General features: G+C 47.3%; 1 protein-coding gene across 3 annotated transcripts in view; it reads right to left on the bottom strand.

Moving 5' to 3' along the window:
* The window catches only part of RALGDS (ral guanine nucleotide dissociation stimulator), a 94,576-nt gene that overhangs the window by 62,377 nt on the left and 11,881 nt on the right, over positions 1–20,318 (bottom strand). The window contains exon 1 of one of the 3 annotated variants that reach the window (XM_081179195.1): positions 16,801–17,389. The exons of 1 other annotated variant lie outside the window; for it this stretch is intronic. In XM_081179195.1, the coding sequence (XP_081035321.1) occupies positions 16,801–16,971 (171 nt within the window). In that variant the 5' untranslated portion in view covers positions 16,972–17,389. Of the gene's footprint in view, positions 1–8,414; positions 8,810–16,800; positions 17,390–20,318 lie in introns of those variants that run through there. One more of the 3 variants, XM_081179197.1, reaches the window with a different exon arrangement.

Here is a 20,318-nt window from a genome sequence, read left to right as displayed (position 1 = left end):
TTTAATGTTTGGATAAGATATAAAGACCTATTGGAAAATAAAACCCCTAGATGGGTGTCACCAGTGGAGGCTAAAGCAGTGAAGAAACTCAATATGGAGGTCGGATGGCCGAAGTATTGGGAAATCTTAGAACAGGATGGAGACAAGTTTAAACTACAAAGTCAGGAGAAATTGAAGCACAAAGTAGAAAATTGGTTTCAATATCGCCAAATAATGGAATTTTTTAAACAGGATAGGAAAATCGGTTTCCAGGTGGAGAAATCAAAACTAGAGACCGAATTGTTAGAACCCAATACTAAGAATTTATCTAGAATGTATAACTTGCTGTTGAAATGGAACACACAGGATGAAACAGTTAAATCTGCTATGATTAAGTGGGCGCAGGATGTTGGACACAACATTATGTCAGATGACTGGGAATGGTTATGGAACACCGGTATCAAATTTACGGCATGTAATGCCTTAAAGGAAAACATTATGAAAATGGTTTACAGGTGGTACATGACCCCAGTCAAACTGGCAAAAATCTACCATTTGCCCGATAATAAATGTTGGAAGTGTAAAGAGACTGAAGGTACTTTCTATCACCTTTGGTGGACATGCCCGAAGATAAAGGCCTTCTGGGAAATGATCTATAATGAAATGAAAAAGGTACTTAAATGTACATTTCCTAAAAAACCAGAGGCCTTTCTCTTGGGCATTGTCGGCCAATTGGTGACAAGGAAAGATAGAAATTTCTTTATGTATGCCACAACAGCAGCAAGAATACTCATCGCAAAGTATTGGAAGACACAAGATTTACCTACTCTGGAAGAATGGCAGATGAAAGTGATGGACTATATGACATTGGCTGAGATGACAGGCAGAATCCGTGACCAACGTAAAGAGACGGTGGAAGAAGAATGGAAAAAATTTAAAAGCTATCTTAAGGACTACTATAAACTGAATGAATGTTAAAATGTTGTGGTTGCCAGAAGCAATAGGGTACAGGGATACAAGGTTAGACAATAAAAGAGGACTAAGATGACAGAGATTAGAAAGTAACAATTGGGAGTTGCTAGTTCAAATATGGACATTGGGATGCAGAGAGGGGGGGTATGGGGAAGTCCAAGAAAAGAGGTTTATGAAAATATCTTTGAAACTATTTTGTATGTTTGTCATTTTTTGTGTTTGTTTGTTTTTCTTAAAAATGTTGTAAAACCAATAAAAATTTATTAAAAAAAAAAAAAAAGAAATTGGCTGGATCTCTGTCCACATATAATTCTGCCCACAAAATATCAACCCTGCCCATATTGCATAGCTCCACTAATAACAAATGTCACATGAATTGCTTCTGGATCTAATGTGGCCTTGGATGTGGCTCAGTGGGCCTTTTGCTTTGTACTACTCACAATCCATTATGTACCTACCTGAATGAAATAATGCAGGGGTGAAGAATCTGTGACCCAGGGGGCCAAATCTGGCTCTCCAAGTTTCTCTGTCTAGCCCTTGGAACTTCCCCAAGCCATATCTTCCTTGAGTGTTTTTGCCTGGCTGGAATGTGTTCTTAAACTTTGATAAGGATTCCTGCTTCCTTGGATGGAAGAGAGAAAGGAATGTGTGTGTGTGTGTGTGTAGAAGCTTGCTTTTGTTTAATATCTGTGTTCTGCTTTTCTATCAATAGGGCCAGTGCTTTTATCGGGGGTACTAAATGATAACAGTACTGGCACATCCCCCCCCCACATTAAAAGTGTGGCACTTACTTCATGGTGAGTACTGATGCTTTTTTTCTTTTAAAAAAGAGCACTGAATAAGATAACATTTGCACTTTACATTTAAAGCTCCATGATACCACATTAAATGGTCATGGCTTTCACCCCCCCACCCGCCTTAAGAGTCCTGAGAGTTGTTTGGAGACCCCTCCTCTGCTCCCAGAGCTACAATTTCCAGAGCAATTTAACAGCCAATCCCTCTTCACAGGGAACTCAGAGAACTATGGCTCTGGCAGGGGGAACAGGGGACCACCTAACAACTGCCAGTACCATTAATAAACCACAGCTCCCAGAATCCTTTGAAGGAAGCCATGATTGTTTAAAGTGGCATCATCGTGCTTTAAGCGCAGGGTGTGAACATGGCCTTAAACAAAAAGTAAATAAATCCTACAAATAATTAATACAATCTCAAAAAGTTAACACCTCATTATGAGAGAGAGAGAGAGAGAGAGAGAGAGAGAGAGAGAGAGAGAAAGATTCATAGCAATGTTTCCAAAAGGTTCCAGGAACTAAAGAGCATGACATGGCAGGGTGAATCAGCAGCTGGCAGAGAGCTCCTTGCTGAGACAGCACTCTAGTGGTGCTGGCTTTGCCGAGAAAAGATTATCTCTTCCCGGCTTCACCACTCATTTCTTCCTCCTCCTCCTCCCCATCCCCCTTCCTGCTATCTTGTCCTCTCATATCTTTATACAACAGTTGTATAATCACCTATCATTGGGAGCGCAGCGAAGCAAGTTACAACTTCCACCAGCTCAGGATGAAGGGATTGATGTCAAATCCTGTCTCTGCAGCACCAACTTTGTCAGGGTTGATTCCCAAAGAATGCACACACACACACACACACACACACACACTCTCTCTCTCTCTCTCTCTCTCTCTCTCTCTCTCTCTCTCTCTCTTTCTTCCCTTATCCTTCCCATCCTGAACAGCCAGGATAGCTGTCTTCTGCCTGCACTATCAGAGGCAGCCAGTCACTGAATTCCAGTTGCTGGGAATCACAAGTGGGGAGAGTGCTGCTGCTTGCAGGTATCCCTTTGGGGCATCTGGTTGGCTACCATGAGAACAGGATGCTGGACCAGATGGGTGTTTGGCCTGATCCAGCAGCCAGGCTTTTTTGATGTCCTTATGATTCAGGGTGTAGCTGTTAGCGTTTTCTCTTTCTGGGGCATTCTACCAGCCTCATCATGTGGAAGAATGGGACTATGGATGAAGCAAAGAGGCTCATTCCAGCTTTTGGCATTAGTTCAGCCAAAAGTTGGTCTCATTCCACATTCCACATTAAACTGCATTTAAAAAATAATCCTTAGAAAAATGTGTGTGTAAATACAGGTAACGCGAATCTCACGCTGCTTTAGGCAGCGCTTTACGGACCTGGTTTGGGGAAGGTGACATGAGGGTCTGGGTCCTAGAGCAGGGGTTGGCAACCTGCAGCCCATGGGCCACAAGCGGCCCACATTTAAATGGCCCACAAGCCACCCCTGAACCAAGCCACCCGCTTGGTGAGTCCCCACATGCTGTGCTGAATCGGCACAGCACGGAGTGGGCACTCACTTCCATGGTGCTGGAAATTGTGTCTGCGCATACGCAGATGCTGAAAATCGCATCTGCGCAGGCGCTGAAAACTGCATCTGCGCAGATGCCAAAAATCGCATCTGCGCAGATGCGATCCAGCCCACAGAGCGATCTCTGCAGGAGTGAACCAGCCCAGGTGAGGTAAACTTTGCCGACCCTTGTCCTAGAGCCTTTGCACCTCCTTCTCAAAGCCCAGTAAGTGAGGCTTTTCACTTACCTCCCACAAGATTCCCAGAGCCCTCCTTGGTGTTAGGGCTGTGTGTTTCCGGGTGTTCCTGGCTTTATGTGATTTTGTGTTTATCTGTGGACTCATGCATGCAAGTTATCTGTACATTCTCTTTCAAGATATGCATTTTTAATATTTATTTTGAGATACTCTGAGCATTGGAACTTCTGAGGAATGTGAAATATATGTGAAGTATTAGGTTTTGATCTGCTCAGCAGGCGCAGATCATCAGATCAGTTTGTATCAGAATACAGAAGGCTAGATTCCTCAACCATCTTTAGGTGGAACTGGTCCATGTATATTCAACATGGACATCTGGAATAATTTGTGAGTGGTTGGCAGCAGCTATTCTCATAGAACCATAATATCCCCTTGTCTCATCACTTGGGGGTAATTTCTGCTCGCCCTAGGCAAATGACTCTTAAAGCCTGCATGGTTTACCTGGAAAACCTAAGCATTAATTTGTGGGCTCCGGCACTGAACCAGGCTTAACTGGCTCCAGAACTTTGCTGGGTGAGAATTAACATCCCACAAACTAATGATGATCTTGCCTTAGTTGACTGTGAATTCACATGCTGTAAATATACCACCCAGCACATTCTGATCCCAATCCAAAAGGATGGTCTCTGGCTCTAGCTACCTATCTGTGTAGAAAGCCGCAGCACTTTGTTATGGCAGCAAGACCATCCAATGTTGTGGTAAGAAAGGCATAGCCAAGCCACACTGAAGCCAGACCGGTGTGCTGTCATCAGCAACTTGCCAGGTATCCTCCCAGCTGCCATGATCTCAGCCAGCCAGAGCCCAAGAGGTATTGCTAATGATAGCTTTTGTAAAAGTTGCTTTTATTTATAGTAACAGTTTCATTGTGTGGTGTTTGATAGCCCTTTGGGTGGCTTAGGGCTTGAACCACCCTGTCTCCAAAACAGGGAGTTATGGGACGATTAACTCTTTGTTGGGCTTTTAGTGATGTCATGCTGTTATGCATTATGTTTTTGTCTTACAGAGCAGGGCAGGCAGGGGAGGCAAAAACACAAATTACAGAAGGACATAGGAAGCTTCTTTATAGATGGAGTAAGACCATTCATCTATCTAGCTCAGTATTCTGTACACTTACTGGCAGCAGCTCCTTAGGATTTCCAGACACGGTGTCTCTTTCCCAGCCCTACCTGCAAATGACACTGGGGATCAAACCTGCTTTGCCACAGACCTTCTCCAAAAATAACATAAGGTTCCAGACCTCATGGTTCTAAACAAAGGGCTAATATAAATATGAACCAGTCTTATATTGAGTTAAACTAATCAGCTCTAGCTCAGTACTGTCAACACTGTCTGGCAGCAGCTCTGCAGGATTTGGGGCAGGAGTCTCTCCCACCCCTGGCCTGGAGATGCTGTTGGGGATTGAACCTGGGACATTTTGCATGCCTAAGGGCCACATTCCCTTGTGGACAACCACCCAGGGGCCACACAACCTGTGGCAAGCCAGAACAGAAGGCACATGGGGGCCAAGCAGCTAATGCAAATTTTTAACTCTTGTACAATATGTACATTTCTGCACACACAGCTGTCTATCTTCCATCCAGGCATGCCTCCCTCCAGGGGCCACATGATAGTGGTCGGCAGGACCAGAGGCAAAAGTGAGTGGAGCAAATGTGAATTTATGAAGCAGGTGAGGTGCGTGGCTCCAGAGGGGGCATGGCCTATAAACAGTCCCCAAAAGCCAGAGAGATAGGCCTTGATGGACATATTGGCCCCTAGACGTTTCTCTTCTGTTTGGCCTGCCAGCTTTCCCCACCCTTGCATGATGAAGTGTTCCTGCAATAGGATGCTTCCTTTTATGACGTCACACTATTTTCTCATCTGGCTCACTGTCATCTATTCTAACTGGAAGTGGGTGTCTGGGGTGTCCCTGCTGCCCTTTCCAGTGAACTGGAGATGCCAGACATTTAATCTAGCTCCTTCTGCCTGCATATTTCTCTCACTCCTCTAATTTCATCTATTAAAGGAGGACCCTCATAGCAAAACACAGGCCCCACCTGCATAATACATTTAGAGCAGTATCATACCACTTTAAAGAGTCATGGCTTCCCACTCCCCCCCCCCCGCACCACCCCAAAATAACCCGTAGACCCTTGTAGTTTGTACAGGGTGCTGAGAAATGTTAGGAGACCAGCTATTCTCTCCTCACACAGAGCTACAGTTCCCAGGGTGGTTTAACAATAAACCCCTCTTCCCAGGGAACTCTGTACAGCCACACCAAAAGTCAAAGGTTTTCATATGCCCTGTGCCAAAACTGATCTTGTCCTGCATTGGCTGCTTGGCAGATTTCACATGGTATTTTCACAGAACCAGTTCAGAGAGAGGGCAAGAATAATTGCCCTCCCTCTGAATAGGTGCATGGAAATCTTAGTGCTTCTACACTTGATTGGGGGGGGGGGGAGATATTCGCTTCCATTCTAATTTTCACCTGCCAAAACAATACATGAATCAGAACACACAGTCATCCTTTGAAATTCCTTCTCTGAATTTTGCAATGCAGTTGTCCAGTCATGTCATGCATTTAAAAAATGCACATGGTAAAGTAAAGTGTGCATTAAAAAAGCATATATTATTGAAAGTAGCAATGTCATATTTGGGGAAATACCATGCAAAAATGTGTATACAGGTGAATGGGAGTTACATTCTGAGGATAGCGCGTAAAGACAGAATCGCACAAAGTCAAAACACATTGGGTTCAATAGTGGGTGGGACTGCTAATGCCAAAGTCTTTTTTCCTGGACACCCACCCTCTTTCTGCTACCTCCTTTTTTGCCAAGTGTGTAAAGCTGAATTGCGAGTTACGTGTATTCAGTAAAATTCCATACAAAAAAAGGGTATACCAGGAAGAATTCACACTAAAATGCTGATGAAACTATTTTCTTTTTCTTCCTGTATACATAAAAATGTAAGGCTGTCATCATGCTACAGTTGCACTACAGGTGGCCAAGTGAGCTTTTTAAAAGCTGGGGAAGGTGCTCCACAAAGCAGTTTGGCAAACTGCTCTGTAAAGTACTTTCCCCTCCTTCAAAAGGGGTTGCGGTTGTGGGAAACTGTGAGGGGACAGGTTGGGGGTGGGTGAGGTGTATGAGGAGGGGGTTTGGGGGGACAGGCAGTTGGCAAAGGGGCTGGAGGGGAGGTGGGGTTGGCAAGTGGAACAAGCAGGAATCGGAGCCCCTAGGTTTTGTTTTGTTTCTTTAAATCAAAAACTGAATTTCAGATTGGAAAAACGAGAAACTGAAATGGACACATTCACTTCCTCCTACCCTGATGCTGGCCATGCCTTTCCTGAAAAGCACACTATGTGTGTTTATGCAGAGCACTCATGGAGTCATATTGCACTCCCCCCTTCCCGAAGTTTACTGAAATGCATGGTTTCCCTCTGTCACCACCACCACCTCCTGACACCTGTCCCCCACCATTACAATGACATGGATTTTTGCAAGTTAATAACCATGATAGATCTGGGGCTGGAAGTAACTGGATTCCTGCCCCACTCCCCTCCTTAAGTCATACAGCAGCAACCAGCAGAATGCAGCAAAGCTTGGAGGAGAGTCCAGCGGAAGATCCAGCAAAAAGAAAGTAATTTATAGCTCTGCCTGGAGGGACAATTCTGCTCTGCGGACAGAATTCCACTTCTGAAATTCTACTCCCTCAACCACCCTGTCTTGGCCCATCTCCAAGCAGCTCAAACGGGAATGCTCCCAAGTGCTGCAGAAGTAAATAGTGACACTCAGGGGGAAATAGGCAAAGCTAGTAGTAGAGAGCATTTACTCTGCATGCAAAAGATCCCAGGTTCAAACCCCAATGACATCTCCAGGTATGCTGGGAGGGACCCACTGCCTGAAACCCTGGAGAACCTCTGCCAGTCAGTGTAGACAGTACTGAGTTGGATGCAGCAATTGTCTGACTTGGTATAAGGCAGCTTCCTACTTAAGTCAACTCTCAATTTCAGAAACATGAGGACTGGAACCTCACTATTCTTAGGGGAAGGGGCTGTATTCCATGATAGAGCATCTGCTTTGCATGCAGAAGCCCCCAGGTTCAATCTCCAATGGCACCTCTAGGTCTGGAAAGACGGCCCCCCATCTGACACTTGGACGGGCACTACCAGTGACAGCTATCAAGAGACTGAGCTAGGCAGACCAATGAGGGGTTGACTTGGTGCAAGGCATATTCCTGGTTTCCATAATCTACGGCACACTTCAGGTAGTGACTACAAATGTAGGAAACTCTGGGAGAAACCTTCCAAGTGGCTTTCTTTTCTAAGAGAGTAAAGCCATATCTCTCATACGACGGCACTTCAATATGTGTATGAAATTTTGATTTTCCATCACTCCACCCAAAATTCATAAGCCATGTGCATCTGGCCAATGGCCCATCCAGCCCAGCACCCTGTTCTCACAACTGCCAGCCAGGTGCCCATAGGAAACCAGCAAGCAGGATCTGAGTGCAAGAGCCCTCTCCCCTCCTGTGGTTTCCAGGAACTGGCATTCAGAAGCATTGCTGCATCTAGTGGTGGACAGCCATTGTGAACAGCAGCCTTCGATAGCCCCTCTCCTCCGTGAATTTGTCCAGTCCTCTTCTAAAGCCATCCAAGTTTATGGCCATCACTGCCTCCTGTGGGAGTGAGTTCTACAGCTGTCTTGAATCTTTCAACATTCAGCTTCAACATTCAACTATTAGAACCCAGGAACCCTCTGAGACAGAAAGAAAACCGGGCAGTCAAACGAGCCCTTAGGCACCCCAAAGCATCCAGAGTCTCTGGAGCCCAAACTCTGCCGCCGCCACCACCCCAGAGCTCCCCCACCTAGCACGTGGGCAATACTCACGTCGTCGTCCTGCACGCTCAGGGGAATATCCAGCATGCACATCTGGAAGGGCTGCACAAGCGCCTTCTGCATATTGAACAAAGGTTTGGCCTCCATCTTCCAGCAGGGTGAGAGACTCTCCTCCTCCTCCTCCTGTCCACCACCCAGAGTTCTGGCTTTTCTCCAGCCAAAGTCCTCCGGGTCCCTGCAGCTGATACCCTTACTGCCGTGGAAACATCTTCATCAACGAGATGCTGTGTCTGTAACTGCTACAAGCGAAGGTTTCCTCTTATTTCCTCTCCTTGGCAAATCAAAGGGGAGTCAGCAGGGAGAGGTTTCCGTGTGCGTGTCCAGGCGCAAAATATCACACACACACACACACGCGCAGAGAGAGAGGGAGAGCCCCCTCTCTGGGCAAAGCGTGTAGGGTGCTCCCCTTTCGTCTCACACCCACTTCCCGGCTGCCCTGCTGTCCCTTCGCTCTGCTATCGCTCAAGCGCCTACTGCATGCAGCTACCTGTACTCATCTACATGCCTGGCACTTGCATCGCACCAAGACGTTGCAATGTCTGCCTCCAAAAGCACAACAGGTTTGGGGCCCCCCCTGCCTTCAGTTGGCTGTTGGAAGTCTGCGGCAACAGACCCAGCGGTTTCCCCGCAGTCCTCCGTTGCAGGCAAAAGCAGGAGAGCTGGAAAGGGGGTCGAGGGGAGGGGTGGTCGACGCAGCCACCATCACCCGCGGCCCCCTCCATTCTCTGCAGTGCATCCTTTTATTGTTTTCCAAAGGATCACATCCTTAGATCCCAAGGGCACCATGGTGAGTGGGGAGAGGAGAAGATTGAATAATTCATACCTGTTCAAAGCCAGGGAGATTCCCGAATACGGTGCATTGTCCACCAAAAAAAAAAAAAAAGGGTACGTGTTATTTGCACCCAGTTTTGTAAACACGCACTGCATTTGCAAATGGCACAGATGCCTTCATCATTCGGTCTCAAGCAGGGATGAAGGAACTGATCGCCCTCCAGATGTTGCCAGATTATGGCTAGGGATACATTCAGTTCAGTTTGAATTTTAATGAGAAGCTACAAGGATTCGCAGTTTCTCAAATAATATGCAAACCAAACCAAACCTCAGCAACCCTTCAGAATTCACAGTCTTCCAAATTTTGCAGTGTGGTTTGCCAACCGAAGAATGTTTACAAAAACGCCTCAACTTAGGGGGAAGTGACATAGAATTGACTATATTAGTTAAAGTAACATATAAAATGCAGTATATTAAGGCAGCAGTCATCCACCTTTTCAGACCTAGGACCCACTTCTAACCCAAACATGTATTTGGAGACCCATTTATTAATCTTCCACCATATATTTGCATGGTGGCAATGCTCCTGCTGTGCCCAACCTTGGATCAGGCTATGGGTCCCTACACACCAGCTGCATTAGGAGAAATCACTTGCAACATGTTTATTAAGAGAAATTGCACTGAAATGTTGGCAGTTTTAGAAAATAATGAATTCACAAACTGATGCAAAAACGTGGCGATCTCAGCTTAAGATTGCAAAAAGGAGAAGCTGAAATTGACGTATTTGTCCACCTTTAGCTACAACTCCCATCATCCCAGACCATTAACCCTGAACATAAGAAGACTGGCCTGGCTGCTGGATCAGGCCAATGGGCTACCTAGTCCAGCATCCTGTTCTTACACTAGCCAACCAGGTGCCCCCAATAAGAAGACTGCAAGCAGAACCTGACTGCAACTGTGTTATTCCTATTTGCAATTCTCTACATTTGGTATACAGAGGAGATAGAACGTAAGAAATTCCCTGCTGGATTGGGCCAGAAACTCACAGAGGATAGCATCCTGCCCTCGCAGTGACTAACCAGCAGGAGCCAAGTGCAACAGCACTCTCCCCACTCGCGATTCTCAAGATTCGTACTCGATGTTATCCACTACAGACTCGGCTTTCTAACCACTAGACCACAATAGGCAATTGGCATACCCATTTCCCAGCTGGGAAACTGAGGCTGAGAGAATGACTTGCCCAGTGCATGTTCCAGAACATAGTTGATCCCAACTACTGATTATGCCTCCCCACTACTTGAAAGCGCAATTTGTTTGCTCAGAAGCGATTCCTATTGTGTTTCAGTGGGACTAACTCCCAGGTAAAGTGGTTATATAGGACTTCAGTCTTAATGAGAATGTTGCCGGATTTCCGTCATCAAATGCATTGTTATGATCCACAGGCTGTTTCCTCTCCCTGTTACATACTCTTGTGTCAGAGGGCAGAATCAAAAGGTTTTTAAGCAAGGGGGCTATGGAAACAAACTTGGCCAAAAGCAACAAGGGGCACTTGTTTTGAGGAAATCCCCACCCCTTCTGAATTGTCTAGGGGCCCTAAGCATCCTCCTTCCAAGGTGGGTCAGTGGGAAGGGGATAGAACACAATCCTGTCCAGGAGCCAAGCAGTGCCACTGGCAAATTTGTTTTTCGTTGTCTGACCTGAACGTGCTATAAAAAGATGTAGTTGGGCACAGAATCCACTCAGTCACTATTCTGTTATAACCACTGTTCTGCATGGTAAACAGTTTGGTTAGCAACAAACCTTTTGTATATATTAATGGGCCCAATCCATTCATTGGAGTGGAGGCTGGTCCATTAGGACAACTGAGAGAACTGCCCCACCAACCTTAGTCTGCCCTCAGCCAGCCCCTACCTGCCTGGTTTCTTTCTTACAACCAGTCCAGGGGGTGGCCCTGCCTATCAGCTTCCTCCTCCTTAGTGTAAGTGTTGCCCCTTGAACCTCTCAGGAGGAAAGAGGATAGGGAGAAAACTAGAATTAGTTGGCTTTGCCTGCCATTGGCCCTGGTGTTGCCTACTGTTGGGCTCCCTGCCTTCTGCCCTACCTCCCTCGCAACAGGTACCAACCATCACAGTGTGCCCATCCCCTAGGTTGGTGTGTGGTTGGGTGGCCAACAAGGGAAAGGTCCTTCTCTATGGTGGTTCCACAGCTACCAGAGGTTCCAGCTGAACCAAGAGATTCAAATGACAAGAGATTCTAAGTAAACATTAGGAAGAGCTTCCTGGTGGCAATACACTTTCCACAGTGGAACAGACTTTCTCGGAAGGTGGTGGACTCTTCTTCATTGGAGGCTATGAAACAGAGGTTAGGTGTCCATCTTTCAGGGAGTCTTCAGCTGTGATTCCAGAATTGCATAGAGGCGGTCTTGATGGTCCCTGGGGTCCCTGCAAATTCTACAATCCTATGATTATATGACAATGGGTGAAGTTTTGGATCTCCCACAAAAGTGGGAGACCATTCACACGCTCAACCGTCAGTAGGTTGCTGAGTGATGTGCATTTGTGTGTGAACTGGGCCTTTTTCAAGGGCAGAGGAAGGGGGTGGAGGGTGAGTGGGAAACCACATATATCTGCTAGTCCACTCCAAATCGTAATCCCCAATGGAATACTGCCACGCTGTCCAGAATATGCATGCAAAATTAATCTGCAATCAAGACCTTACACAATGCTGGCTGGCCTCTTAATAGGTACAGGCATCAATTAGCAATGCAAAACAAACAAACAGATAACGAGCATTAAAGAAGGGGGAAAACACATTAGGTTTTTCTCAGGGATCCAGAAGCATGATTAGCACTTGCTAGAGGAGGGGGGCTTTTTACCCACCCCCATCCAAAGCCAACCAGCACCAAAATATCTTACAGACATCGGCGGCGGCGGCTGCTGCTGCTTCAGCTCCAGGAAAGAAAAAAATGCAGACGGCTTTGGGTTTCCCCAGTTCCCCTCCATCCGCCAGGCGAGTACCACGTACTGTCTCCATGGAGACAGCCACATGCAAAGTTGCTGTGCTGATGGAGCACACTACAATGCAGGATACGGCCCCCTTGTGCACAATAAGATCAGTTGTTTTGCAGGTGGTGGTAGGGAATCTCTAGGAGGCTGTAAAGATGCTGATTTGGAGAGCACAGCCAGCAGCTAAATTCCTCATTTAGCACCTCTAATGACTAGGCTTCCAGGCTTTAATGGATTTAATCATTAGATCAGCTATGGTGAATCTCAGGCCTGCCAGGCTTCTGCATTTGGTCCGCAAGGCAGCTTCAGAGAAGCCATGCCACAGCTGCCCTGCACACCATATGCAGTACAGTTTAGCATCAGAGGTGAGATGGGAACAAACTGAAAAAAGAGCCAGTATAGTGTAGTGGTTGGAGAGTTGGACTAAGACATGGGAGAGACCAGGGCTCAAATCTTCCTCCCTTGTCCACGAAGCTCAGTGGGTGCCCTCAGGCCAGTCACTGCCTCTCTCATCCTAACCTACCTCACAGAGTGGTGGTTGTCAAGATGACATGAGGAGAGAACCATTAGACACCATTTTGAATCAAGATGTGAGACTGAACCTTTCAAAACCGCACTGATTTTAACCAACTTTTGTGTGATCATTCCTGAGATCAAGCCACAGTTTTTCATCTATGTTTGGATACAGTCGGATAGCATTCTGAATCAACTGCGCTGATTTTAACCACTGATCTTTTGATTTCTTAGAACAACTGAGCAAAGTTTAGAAGTCACCTTGGCAATTGCACGGCACATAAACAAACAAATCATATCTCAAAAGGCAAGGGCTGGTCCCACTCTTGCTTATTTCAATCTGATGGATCCTGGGAACTGAAGTTGCTGGGGAGTGCAGCTTCATGAGGGGGGGAACTACAGTTCCCAGGATACTTTGTGGGAAACCGCAGGTTTTAAATGTATGGCAAGCATGCAGCCAAAGCACAATCTCTTTGCATCCTTCCTGATAACACCAGTTCGACTCAGCAGACTTTCACCTGAGGTGTCCCTGAATGCTGAATGTGTTAAGTTTTCATAGCCACTCCCCTCCCCTTTTGCTGGGAAATCCAGAAAGCCTTTGCTAGCAGAACAGCTGATGTTGAGGAATGTCTTTGGCCTCCAGGCGTGGAGAAAGGAATCTCACGTCATCTGTGGCAGGCAGGCAGGCAGGCACATACACACAGACATAAAACTGTGCTGTGTGCTGTTAGAGCCACTGGGGGTTGACCCCAAGAGATGTCACTTTGTGCCACTTTTTCCTAGCCCCCCCCCCATTTAAGCCCCACAAAACCCTGTGCTGTAGGTTAGAGCTTCACATCTGAGTGGGGATTTGAGTCCTTGTCTCCCAAGTCCTTATCTGACATTCTAACCACTACACAGGAGGCACAGGTTACAGCAACAGCTAAGGCAACATTTTTCCACCTTCGCTGCATCAAGCAGTTGGTCCCTTACCTTTCCCACCCCGACCTGGCCACAGTGATCCATGCGACGGTCATCTCCAGGCTTGACTACTGTAATTTGCTCTACGCACGGCTGCCCTTGAAACTGTCCCAGAAACTCCAGCGGGTGCAGAATGCTGCAGCGAGGCTCTCACGGGGTCTCTGCCATGGGAGCATATTCACCCAGTGCTTTACCAGTTGCACTGGCTCCTGGTGGAGTATCAGGTCAGGTTTAAGGTGCTGGTTTTTGACTTTTAAAGCCCTTTGTGGCTTAGGGCCCTCGTACTTACGGGACCGCCTCTCCTGGTATGCCCCGCAAAGGACCTTAAGGTCCATGAATAATCATAGTTTAGAGGTCCCGGGCCCTAAGGAAGTTAGATTATCCTCCACCAGGGCCAGGGCCTTCTCAGTGATGGCTCCGACCTGGTGGAATGCTCTGTCCCATGAGACCAGGGCCCTGCAGGATTTAACTTCCTTCCGTAAGGCCTGTAAGACAGAACTATTCCTCCTGGCTTTCAATTTAAACCTGGTCTGATCTTCTGTTCTCCTTCCTTCCTTCCCTCCCCCTCCCCTTTTTGTGAAGATTGCCCGCCTTGGGATCCCACAGCTGGTTCTCCCCTGGTCTCCTCGCTGGCCCAAGTGGGACTAATTTAGCCAGCTAGCCCTGGTGATCATCTAATGTTTATTGGATGGATTTCCCCCCTAAATTGATTTTTGATTTTATTGTTATTTACGCTTTATATCATATTTTATGCTGGATTTTTTGTTGTTGTTGTTGTTTTGTAGCATCAATTGAGTGTTCTAAATTTGTTGTTAGCCACCCTGAGCCCGGTTTCCTGAATCGGGAAGGGCGGGGTATAAATAAATAAATAATTATTGTTATTGTTATTATTATTAATAATAATAATATTAATATTATCACACCACACTGCTCCTCCTCAGCTGAACCATGCAGATTGAGCGGTATTGTCATGGTTCAAGGACACAATCCACCCATGCCAAAAGCACTCAAGGAGGGTGCAGAGAAGGACTGTTGAGGCGTGTGGCCTGGGGAGAGTCCCAAGGACCAAATAGAGAGGCACGGAGGGCCACATCGGGCCCCCAGTCCTAAGATTTCCCACCCCTGTCCTAGAGACTCCACTAGGGCCCCAAAGATCTCTATGATGAAGGTGTATACTTTGCACTCAAATGACCCAGGCCAACCCTTTGCAGTCTGAGCCCTATAAAACAAAGTCAAAACAATGCTTGGCAACTTAACAGGTTGCGTCATGAAGTTTATGCTGTGCCTTGCGTATATGATCCGTTTATCTTCAAGGGACGGTTGTGACTGCATCATAGTCTCAGCCTTAACCTTATTGTGTGAACAAAAGCTTGACGCTGCCATTATTCTGCGACCTTTTGAGAATGCTCTGCAACCTCTCCTTAATAGTTTTCCTAAGGTGTTTTTTTATATTGCCACAATGGATTTGTTTTTTTTTAAAAAAATAAGCTTTCTTCTTCCTCCTCCTAATTTTCTCCCTTAAAAAAATTAAATCAATAAACCCACAGATGTTCCAGTTTATCCATTCTGTCTTGGTTTCATTATGCTGTATAGCTCAAGAGTACCCCTTTGGACAGAAATAGCACAACCAATGTAAGGAATAGGGTTGTCACGTCAGGAGCATCCCAGACAGTGAGATTTCACGGCCCAAACCTGAGACCTAGGGTGGGCTCTGGTGACGTCATGGATGGAAGCCCCTTGTGATGTAATGGGGTGGCTTTTCAAGATGAAGGTTAATGTGGTGGTGGGTGGGCTATAATTTGCAACCAGCTTCTGCTGGGTGGCATGCACAGTCTTCTTAATTGGTTTTTATTGTTCAAGAAGGCACTCTCACCCACCTAGAGATGCCAACCAATGGATGGTCCAGTATAAATCCACCATTAATGTGCTATTATTGTGCCAATAACATGTCACAGAAGAATAGATCCACCAAAAAAACCCCCACACCAGTCTAGAGGGGCCAAAACAAATTAGTCAGAATCACGGCTTTTTTTTTTGAGCTGGAACTCATCGGAACTCAGTTCTGGCACCTCTCAGGTGGGCACCATTGCCATAATCAGAGAACAAGGGAGATGTTTGTGGTGAGTTCTGGCACCTCTTTTCCTAGAAAAATAGCACTGCTCAGAATACTTGCTGATCTACTTCAAATCACTCAGAGATTTATTGCTAGATCTTGATCAGCTTTCTGCCCACAGAGGAGATCCATGTCAAGGTCTCAGCTCATTCACGCTAATTCAGGAGGGAGTTTCAGACAAAAGAACATCTCTCAATCATACCCCTTTTTTGAACAACAAGACGCAACACAAGAGAACTTGTAGGAGGGTGACAGAAGTCACTGGAAAGGCTGATAAAACCTAACCAGCCTTAGGGTAAAATAAATGGAGAACTGAAGGATGACTAGCCATCCCCTTCCCTCCTCTTCCCCACTGTCAACACTGAGAACTATAAACTCTTGGTGGGCTAAGAGCTGGAGCTGTGCTAGCAGCCAACTCCTAAAACAGAATAGAGGTTTTGAAGGCTTCCAACACCAGACCTATGTAAGAAGCGGAATGGATCCAATCCTGCCCTAGCCAATCAGCCATTCTTGCTGTCTGTGCTAAGCTTCTCACCATAATCCCCTCCGCCCTTGCTGGGCACTTGATGAGACTGTGCACCACTGTGCTGAGGACAGGGGTCTCCTCCCCCAAGTTCCTACCCCAACATCTGATAGAAAAGCATCTAAGGGTTTTTCTGAGTAGCAGAGCTGGAAGCTCTTTCCATGGTCCAACAGAAATTACCTTCCCCATTTTTTATTTGCAGGGGGGGCGGGCGGGCAGATGTTCACATAACTGTTTGGGACAATCCACAGAAGGATCAAGCTGGATTTAAGCAGTATGGGGATTCAAACCCAGAGTCTCAAATCCAAGGTAGAGAAGCATCCCCCAAAATGCTGCCCCTCAGATACATGGAGACCAGAGCTGCCATAAGTTATGCTAACTGGGGCTGATGGGATTATAGCCCCAGACACCCTGAAGACAGCATTTCAGGGAAATGATGACATAGAGCAACCAAACACACACTCACACCCATCTCCCAGCTGCCCATCTGACCTTCTTTCTGCCTTGGTAGCTCCTCAGGAACATCACGGAAACTGAAGTCTCCTCTCCCTTCACGAAATGCCTCCAAAAAGACCCTTTTCTTGAACATGCCTGCCTCTTCGGTGGGGTAGCCCTGGCCTTGGATATTTTCCATCCTCGAGGAAGCTCGCTCACATTCTTCATGCCTCGCTCCTTCCAAAACAATGAGTAACACCACCTCCCCACCGCGGCACTCACACTCCCTGACGGACATGGCCTCACCTGGATGAAGCATGCTTAATATGTCCCTCCCCGTGACCTGGAACGTGGAGTCAGGCAAGGGAGGAGCTAAGGAACTAGGCAACCTGGCTGTTTATCACAACAACATAACCCTCCAGCTAAAAGCTCCAGAAGCGTTAAATGCAAGAGGTACATGTTTAAAAGTGCAGGGGGAAGGCGGGCAGGGACCTTACTTCTTCACATGGCACAGAGTTAATATATGGATTTTTTCCCCACGAGAGGCAGTGATGACCACCAAGGAGGATTTGATAAATTTACAGAGGAGGACAAGGCTGTCAGTGGCTGCTAGCCATGGTGGCTGTTCCATCCAGTGGCAGAGGAAAGGGTGTGTGGTGGGGCTGGTCCAACCTGGGTGTCATCCCTGAGGGGGGTGACATTTGGCGTGCCACCTGCCTGAGACTCCCAAGCCTCCCTCGACGTCCGAGTCCTGAGCTGTCAAAATGAAGGGGGAAGGCCGCCGGGAAAGCAGCGCAGCTCCCCATCTTCCCTCGACGGATCGTTTTGACAGCTCGGGAGTAGGAAGAGGCTTGGGAGTCGCAGGCAGGTGGCGCGCCAGATGTCCACCATCGGCAGCTCGCTCTGCCCCCCCCCCATGGGTGGCTCGCTCCGCCCCCCCCCAGCTGCAGGCCACGCATGCCGCTCCGTACACCTGACCAGCTATCCTGTGCCTGGGAGGGCACCCTCCACACTCCGTGCCCTCGGGAGTGTGTACTGCCCCTCTCGGTAGCACGCCCTGCCCCCTCAGGAGTGCGCCCGCCCTGGGCAGCGCAGGCATATGATCCGCCGCTGGTTTTATCTACCTCCACACCATGCCTCTGAATACCAGCTGCTGTGAATCACAAGTAGAGAGAGTTGCTGTCAGGATCAGGTCCTGCCTGCAAGATTCCCATTGGGGCATCTGGGCCACCACTGAGAACAGGATGCTGGACTAGATGGGCCACTGGCCTCATCCAGCAGGGCTCTTCTTATGTTGTTAATATTCAAAGAGGGACAGAGATGTGTGTGAACGTATGGATGTGTGTGAGGCTGGAGAATGGCCACATTCAAACCATGCATTAAACCACTGCAATAGCACCAAATAATTCTGTAAGCTGTACGTAATATATCTATGGGTGCTGAGAGTGTTTGGGAGGCTCCCCTATTCCCCTCCCAGAACTAGAATTCCAAAACGGTTTAACAATCAATTCCTCTTCCAAGGGAACTCTTGAGAATCACAGCTCTGTGAGGGGAATAGGAGTCATGGCTGTTTAAAGTGGTATCTGTGGTGTATTATCTGCTACCTGGTGGGGAGGGGGATTGTTGCAAATAGCTATATAAGGAAACCACTCAACCTCCATTTCCTCAACTTTGAGGAAGGCAGCCTCTCTCCCCACTGCTTCCATAAGGCCTCCTTCCAATCCCAACTCAAGTTGGCTGTCCCACAGGGAGGGAAATGAAAGCAGAGGGAAGTTCATTTCAAGGGTATATACATCCCTTCCCTGTCCCCGGGCTGGCCTGAATTTCTACACACCATTTCACTTACAAGGAAGGAAAGTGAGGGGTGGGTGTTCAGGATGAAAGTGGGTCAGGATCCCCAGAGAGCTTTCCGTTGCTTTGATGGACACATGCCAGGCGGTGGAAAGGCCCTCGACTGACCTCCCTGTTAATGGGTCGGCATCAACTACACTTTGCCTGAGACTGGGCCCCTTTCTGGAGCTCTGCCCGGATTCCTGGAGTAAAACTCAAGGTGCTAGAGGCTCAGAACTATGGAGAGAGGAAATTCAGCTGCTCAGAGATGGAAAAGGGCAGGAGATATTCCAGGCCTGGTTGTTGCTGGGGAGAAAAGGTGGCTGGTTTTTAAAGGGTCTGAATCCCAGAGGTGTAGTGATCGACAACAGCCCCTCAAGACGAATCCAAGGCTGTGCACACATTGCACATTTAAAGCACATCCCTAGCCCAAATAATATTGGGAATTGCAGTTTGTCAGCGTCTTCCTACATTCCTCTGTGCTAGTGTCTCATAAACTGGAAAGCATTGTTGTTGCCTCATTCACTTGTGAGAAAAAGGAGGGCCTACCTGCATTCAGGCAGGGGACAGTCCTAACCTGGTCTGTAGATGTTGGAAGTATGGTTGTTATTGTGGCACTGGGACCTTCAGCGTGCAAAGCAAATGCTATTACCACTGAGTATACCACATTAAATTATTTGAAACCAAGAAACTGTATTGTGTGGGCAACTATTATTAATTAATTGGGAGGAATTTCACATGCCCAGTGGGTGCACAACACTGCTTCACGGTTTAGCACCAATCAAGTGTTTGTGCTTCCATTTTGGAGTCAAAGGGGCAATGTCGTGTTGAATCCCCAGCCAACCAACCATACAATGGCGAGGCAGCTTTTGTGAGCACATTCAGGCCTCATTCAAGGGGGCAAACGGGAGTTCAGATCGCAATACCCAAAGCCCCCAGGTCCTTCTGCCAGGTTTGTCATGTCATTTCTGTGAAGAAGGCGGAATGCATCTGCTGAACTTAAAAAAAAGCCCACTAATATTGCCATGGCAACTAGGACAGGCTTTGAGGCCTGCTCGGAATTCCAGGCCCTGCCCTGCAAAAATAGGTCCCTGGAGGCGATGCCAGAGCCTCTTTTCAGACAGAACACCCTGCCATTACTAGTGCTGTGACCACAGCCCCAGGGCAATGTGGGATATGGCCCCATGGCATATCTTTACAGATAATATACACGGGACATAGATGAAAAGGCTGGAATATGGATTATTATTTTTAAAAAATATAAACCGAAGGCGAGGCCCAGAATGCAACAGCTATTCCTGTACCACCGGGACATGAGCTTGTGAGAACAATGCCTAAACCAGACATGAGTAACCTATGGACCTCCAGAGGTTGCTCAACTACAGCTCACACCAGCCCCAGCAAACATGGCCAAGGGTCAGGGATGATGAGAGTTGTAGTCCAGTAACATCTGGAGGGCCACCTGCCAGTGGTGGGCAGAGCCAGAGGCAAACAAGGGAGAGAGCCATGAATTTAATTTGTATGGCAGGCTAGTTCCTATACATACTTACACACCCCTCTTGATCCTTCTCCCAGGCAAGCAAGAGGCATAATTAAAGTCCAAATGTTCCCCCAGGGCCGAAAAGATAACCAACCGATAAGCTGAGGTCTCTTGGCTACTCCAGCCTCTCTCCCTTCCTTTGTTGTTACGTTCAGAGTTTAGATCGCAAGCGCCTTTGAGCAGAGACTTCTCTCTCTTTGCTTAT

The sequence above is a fragment of the Podarcis bocagei genome, assembly GCF_964188305.1.
Source record: "Podarcis bocagei genome assembly, chromosome: Z".
In the NCBI taxonomy this organism is placed as follows: Eukaryota; Metazoa; Chordata; class Lepidosauria; order Squamata; family Lacertidae; genus Podarcis; species Podarcis bocagei.
The sequence above is the reverse complement of the archived record's forward strand: the minus strand, read 5'-3'. Positions and strand labels throughout refer to the sequence as shown.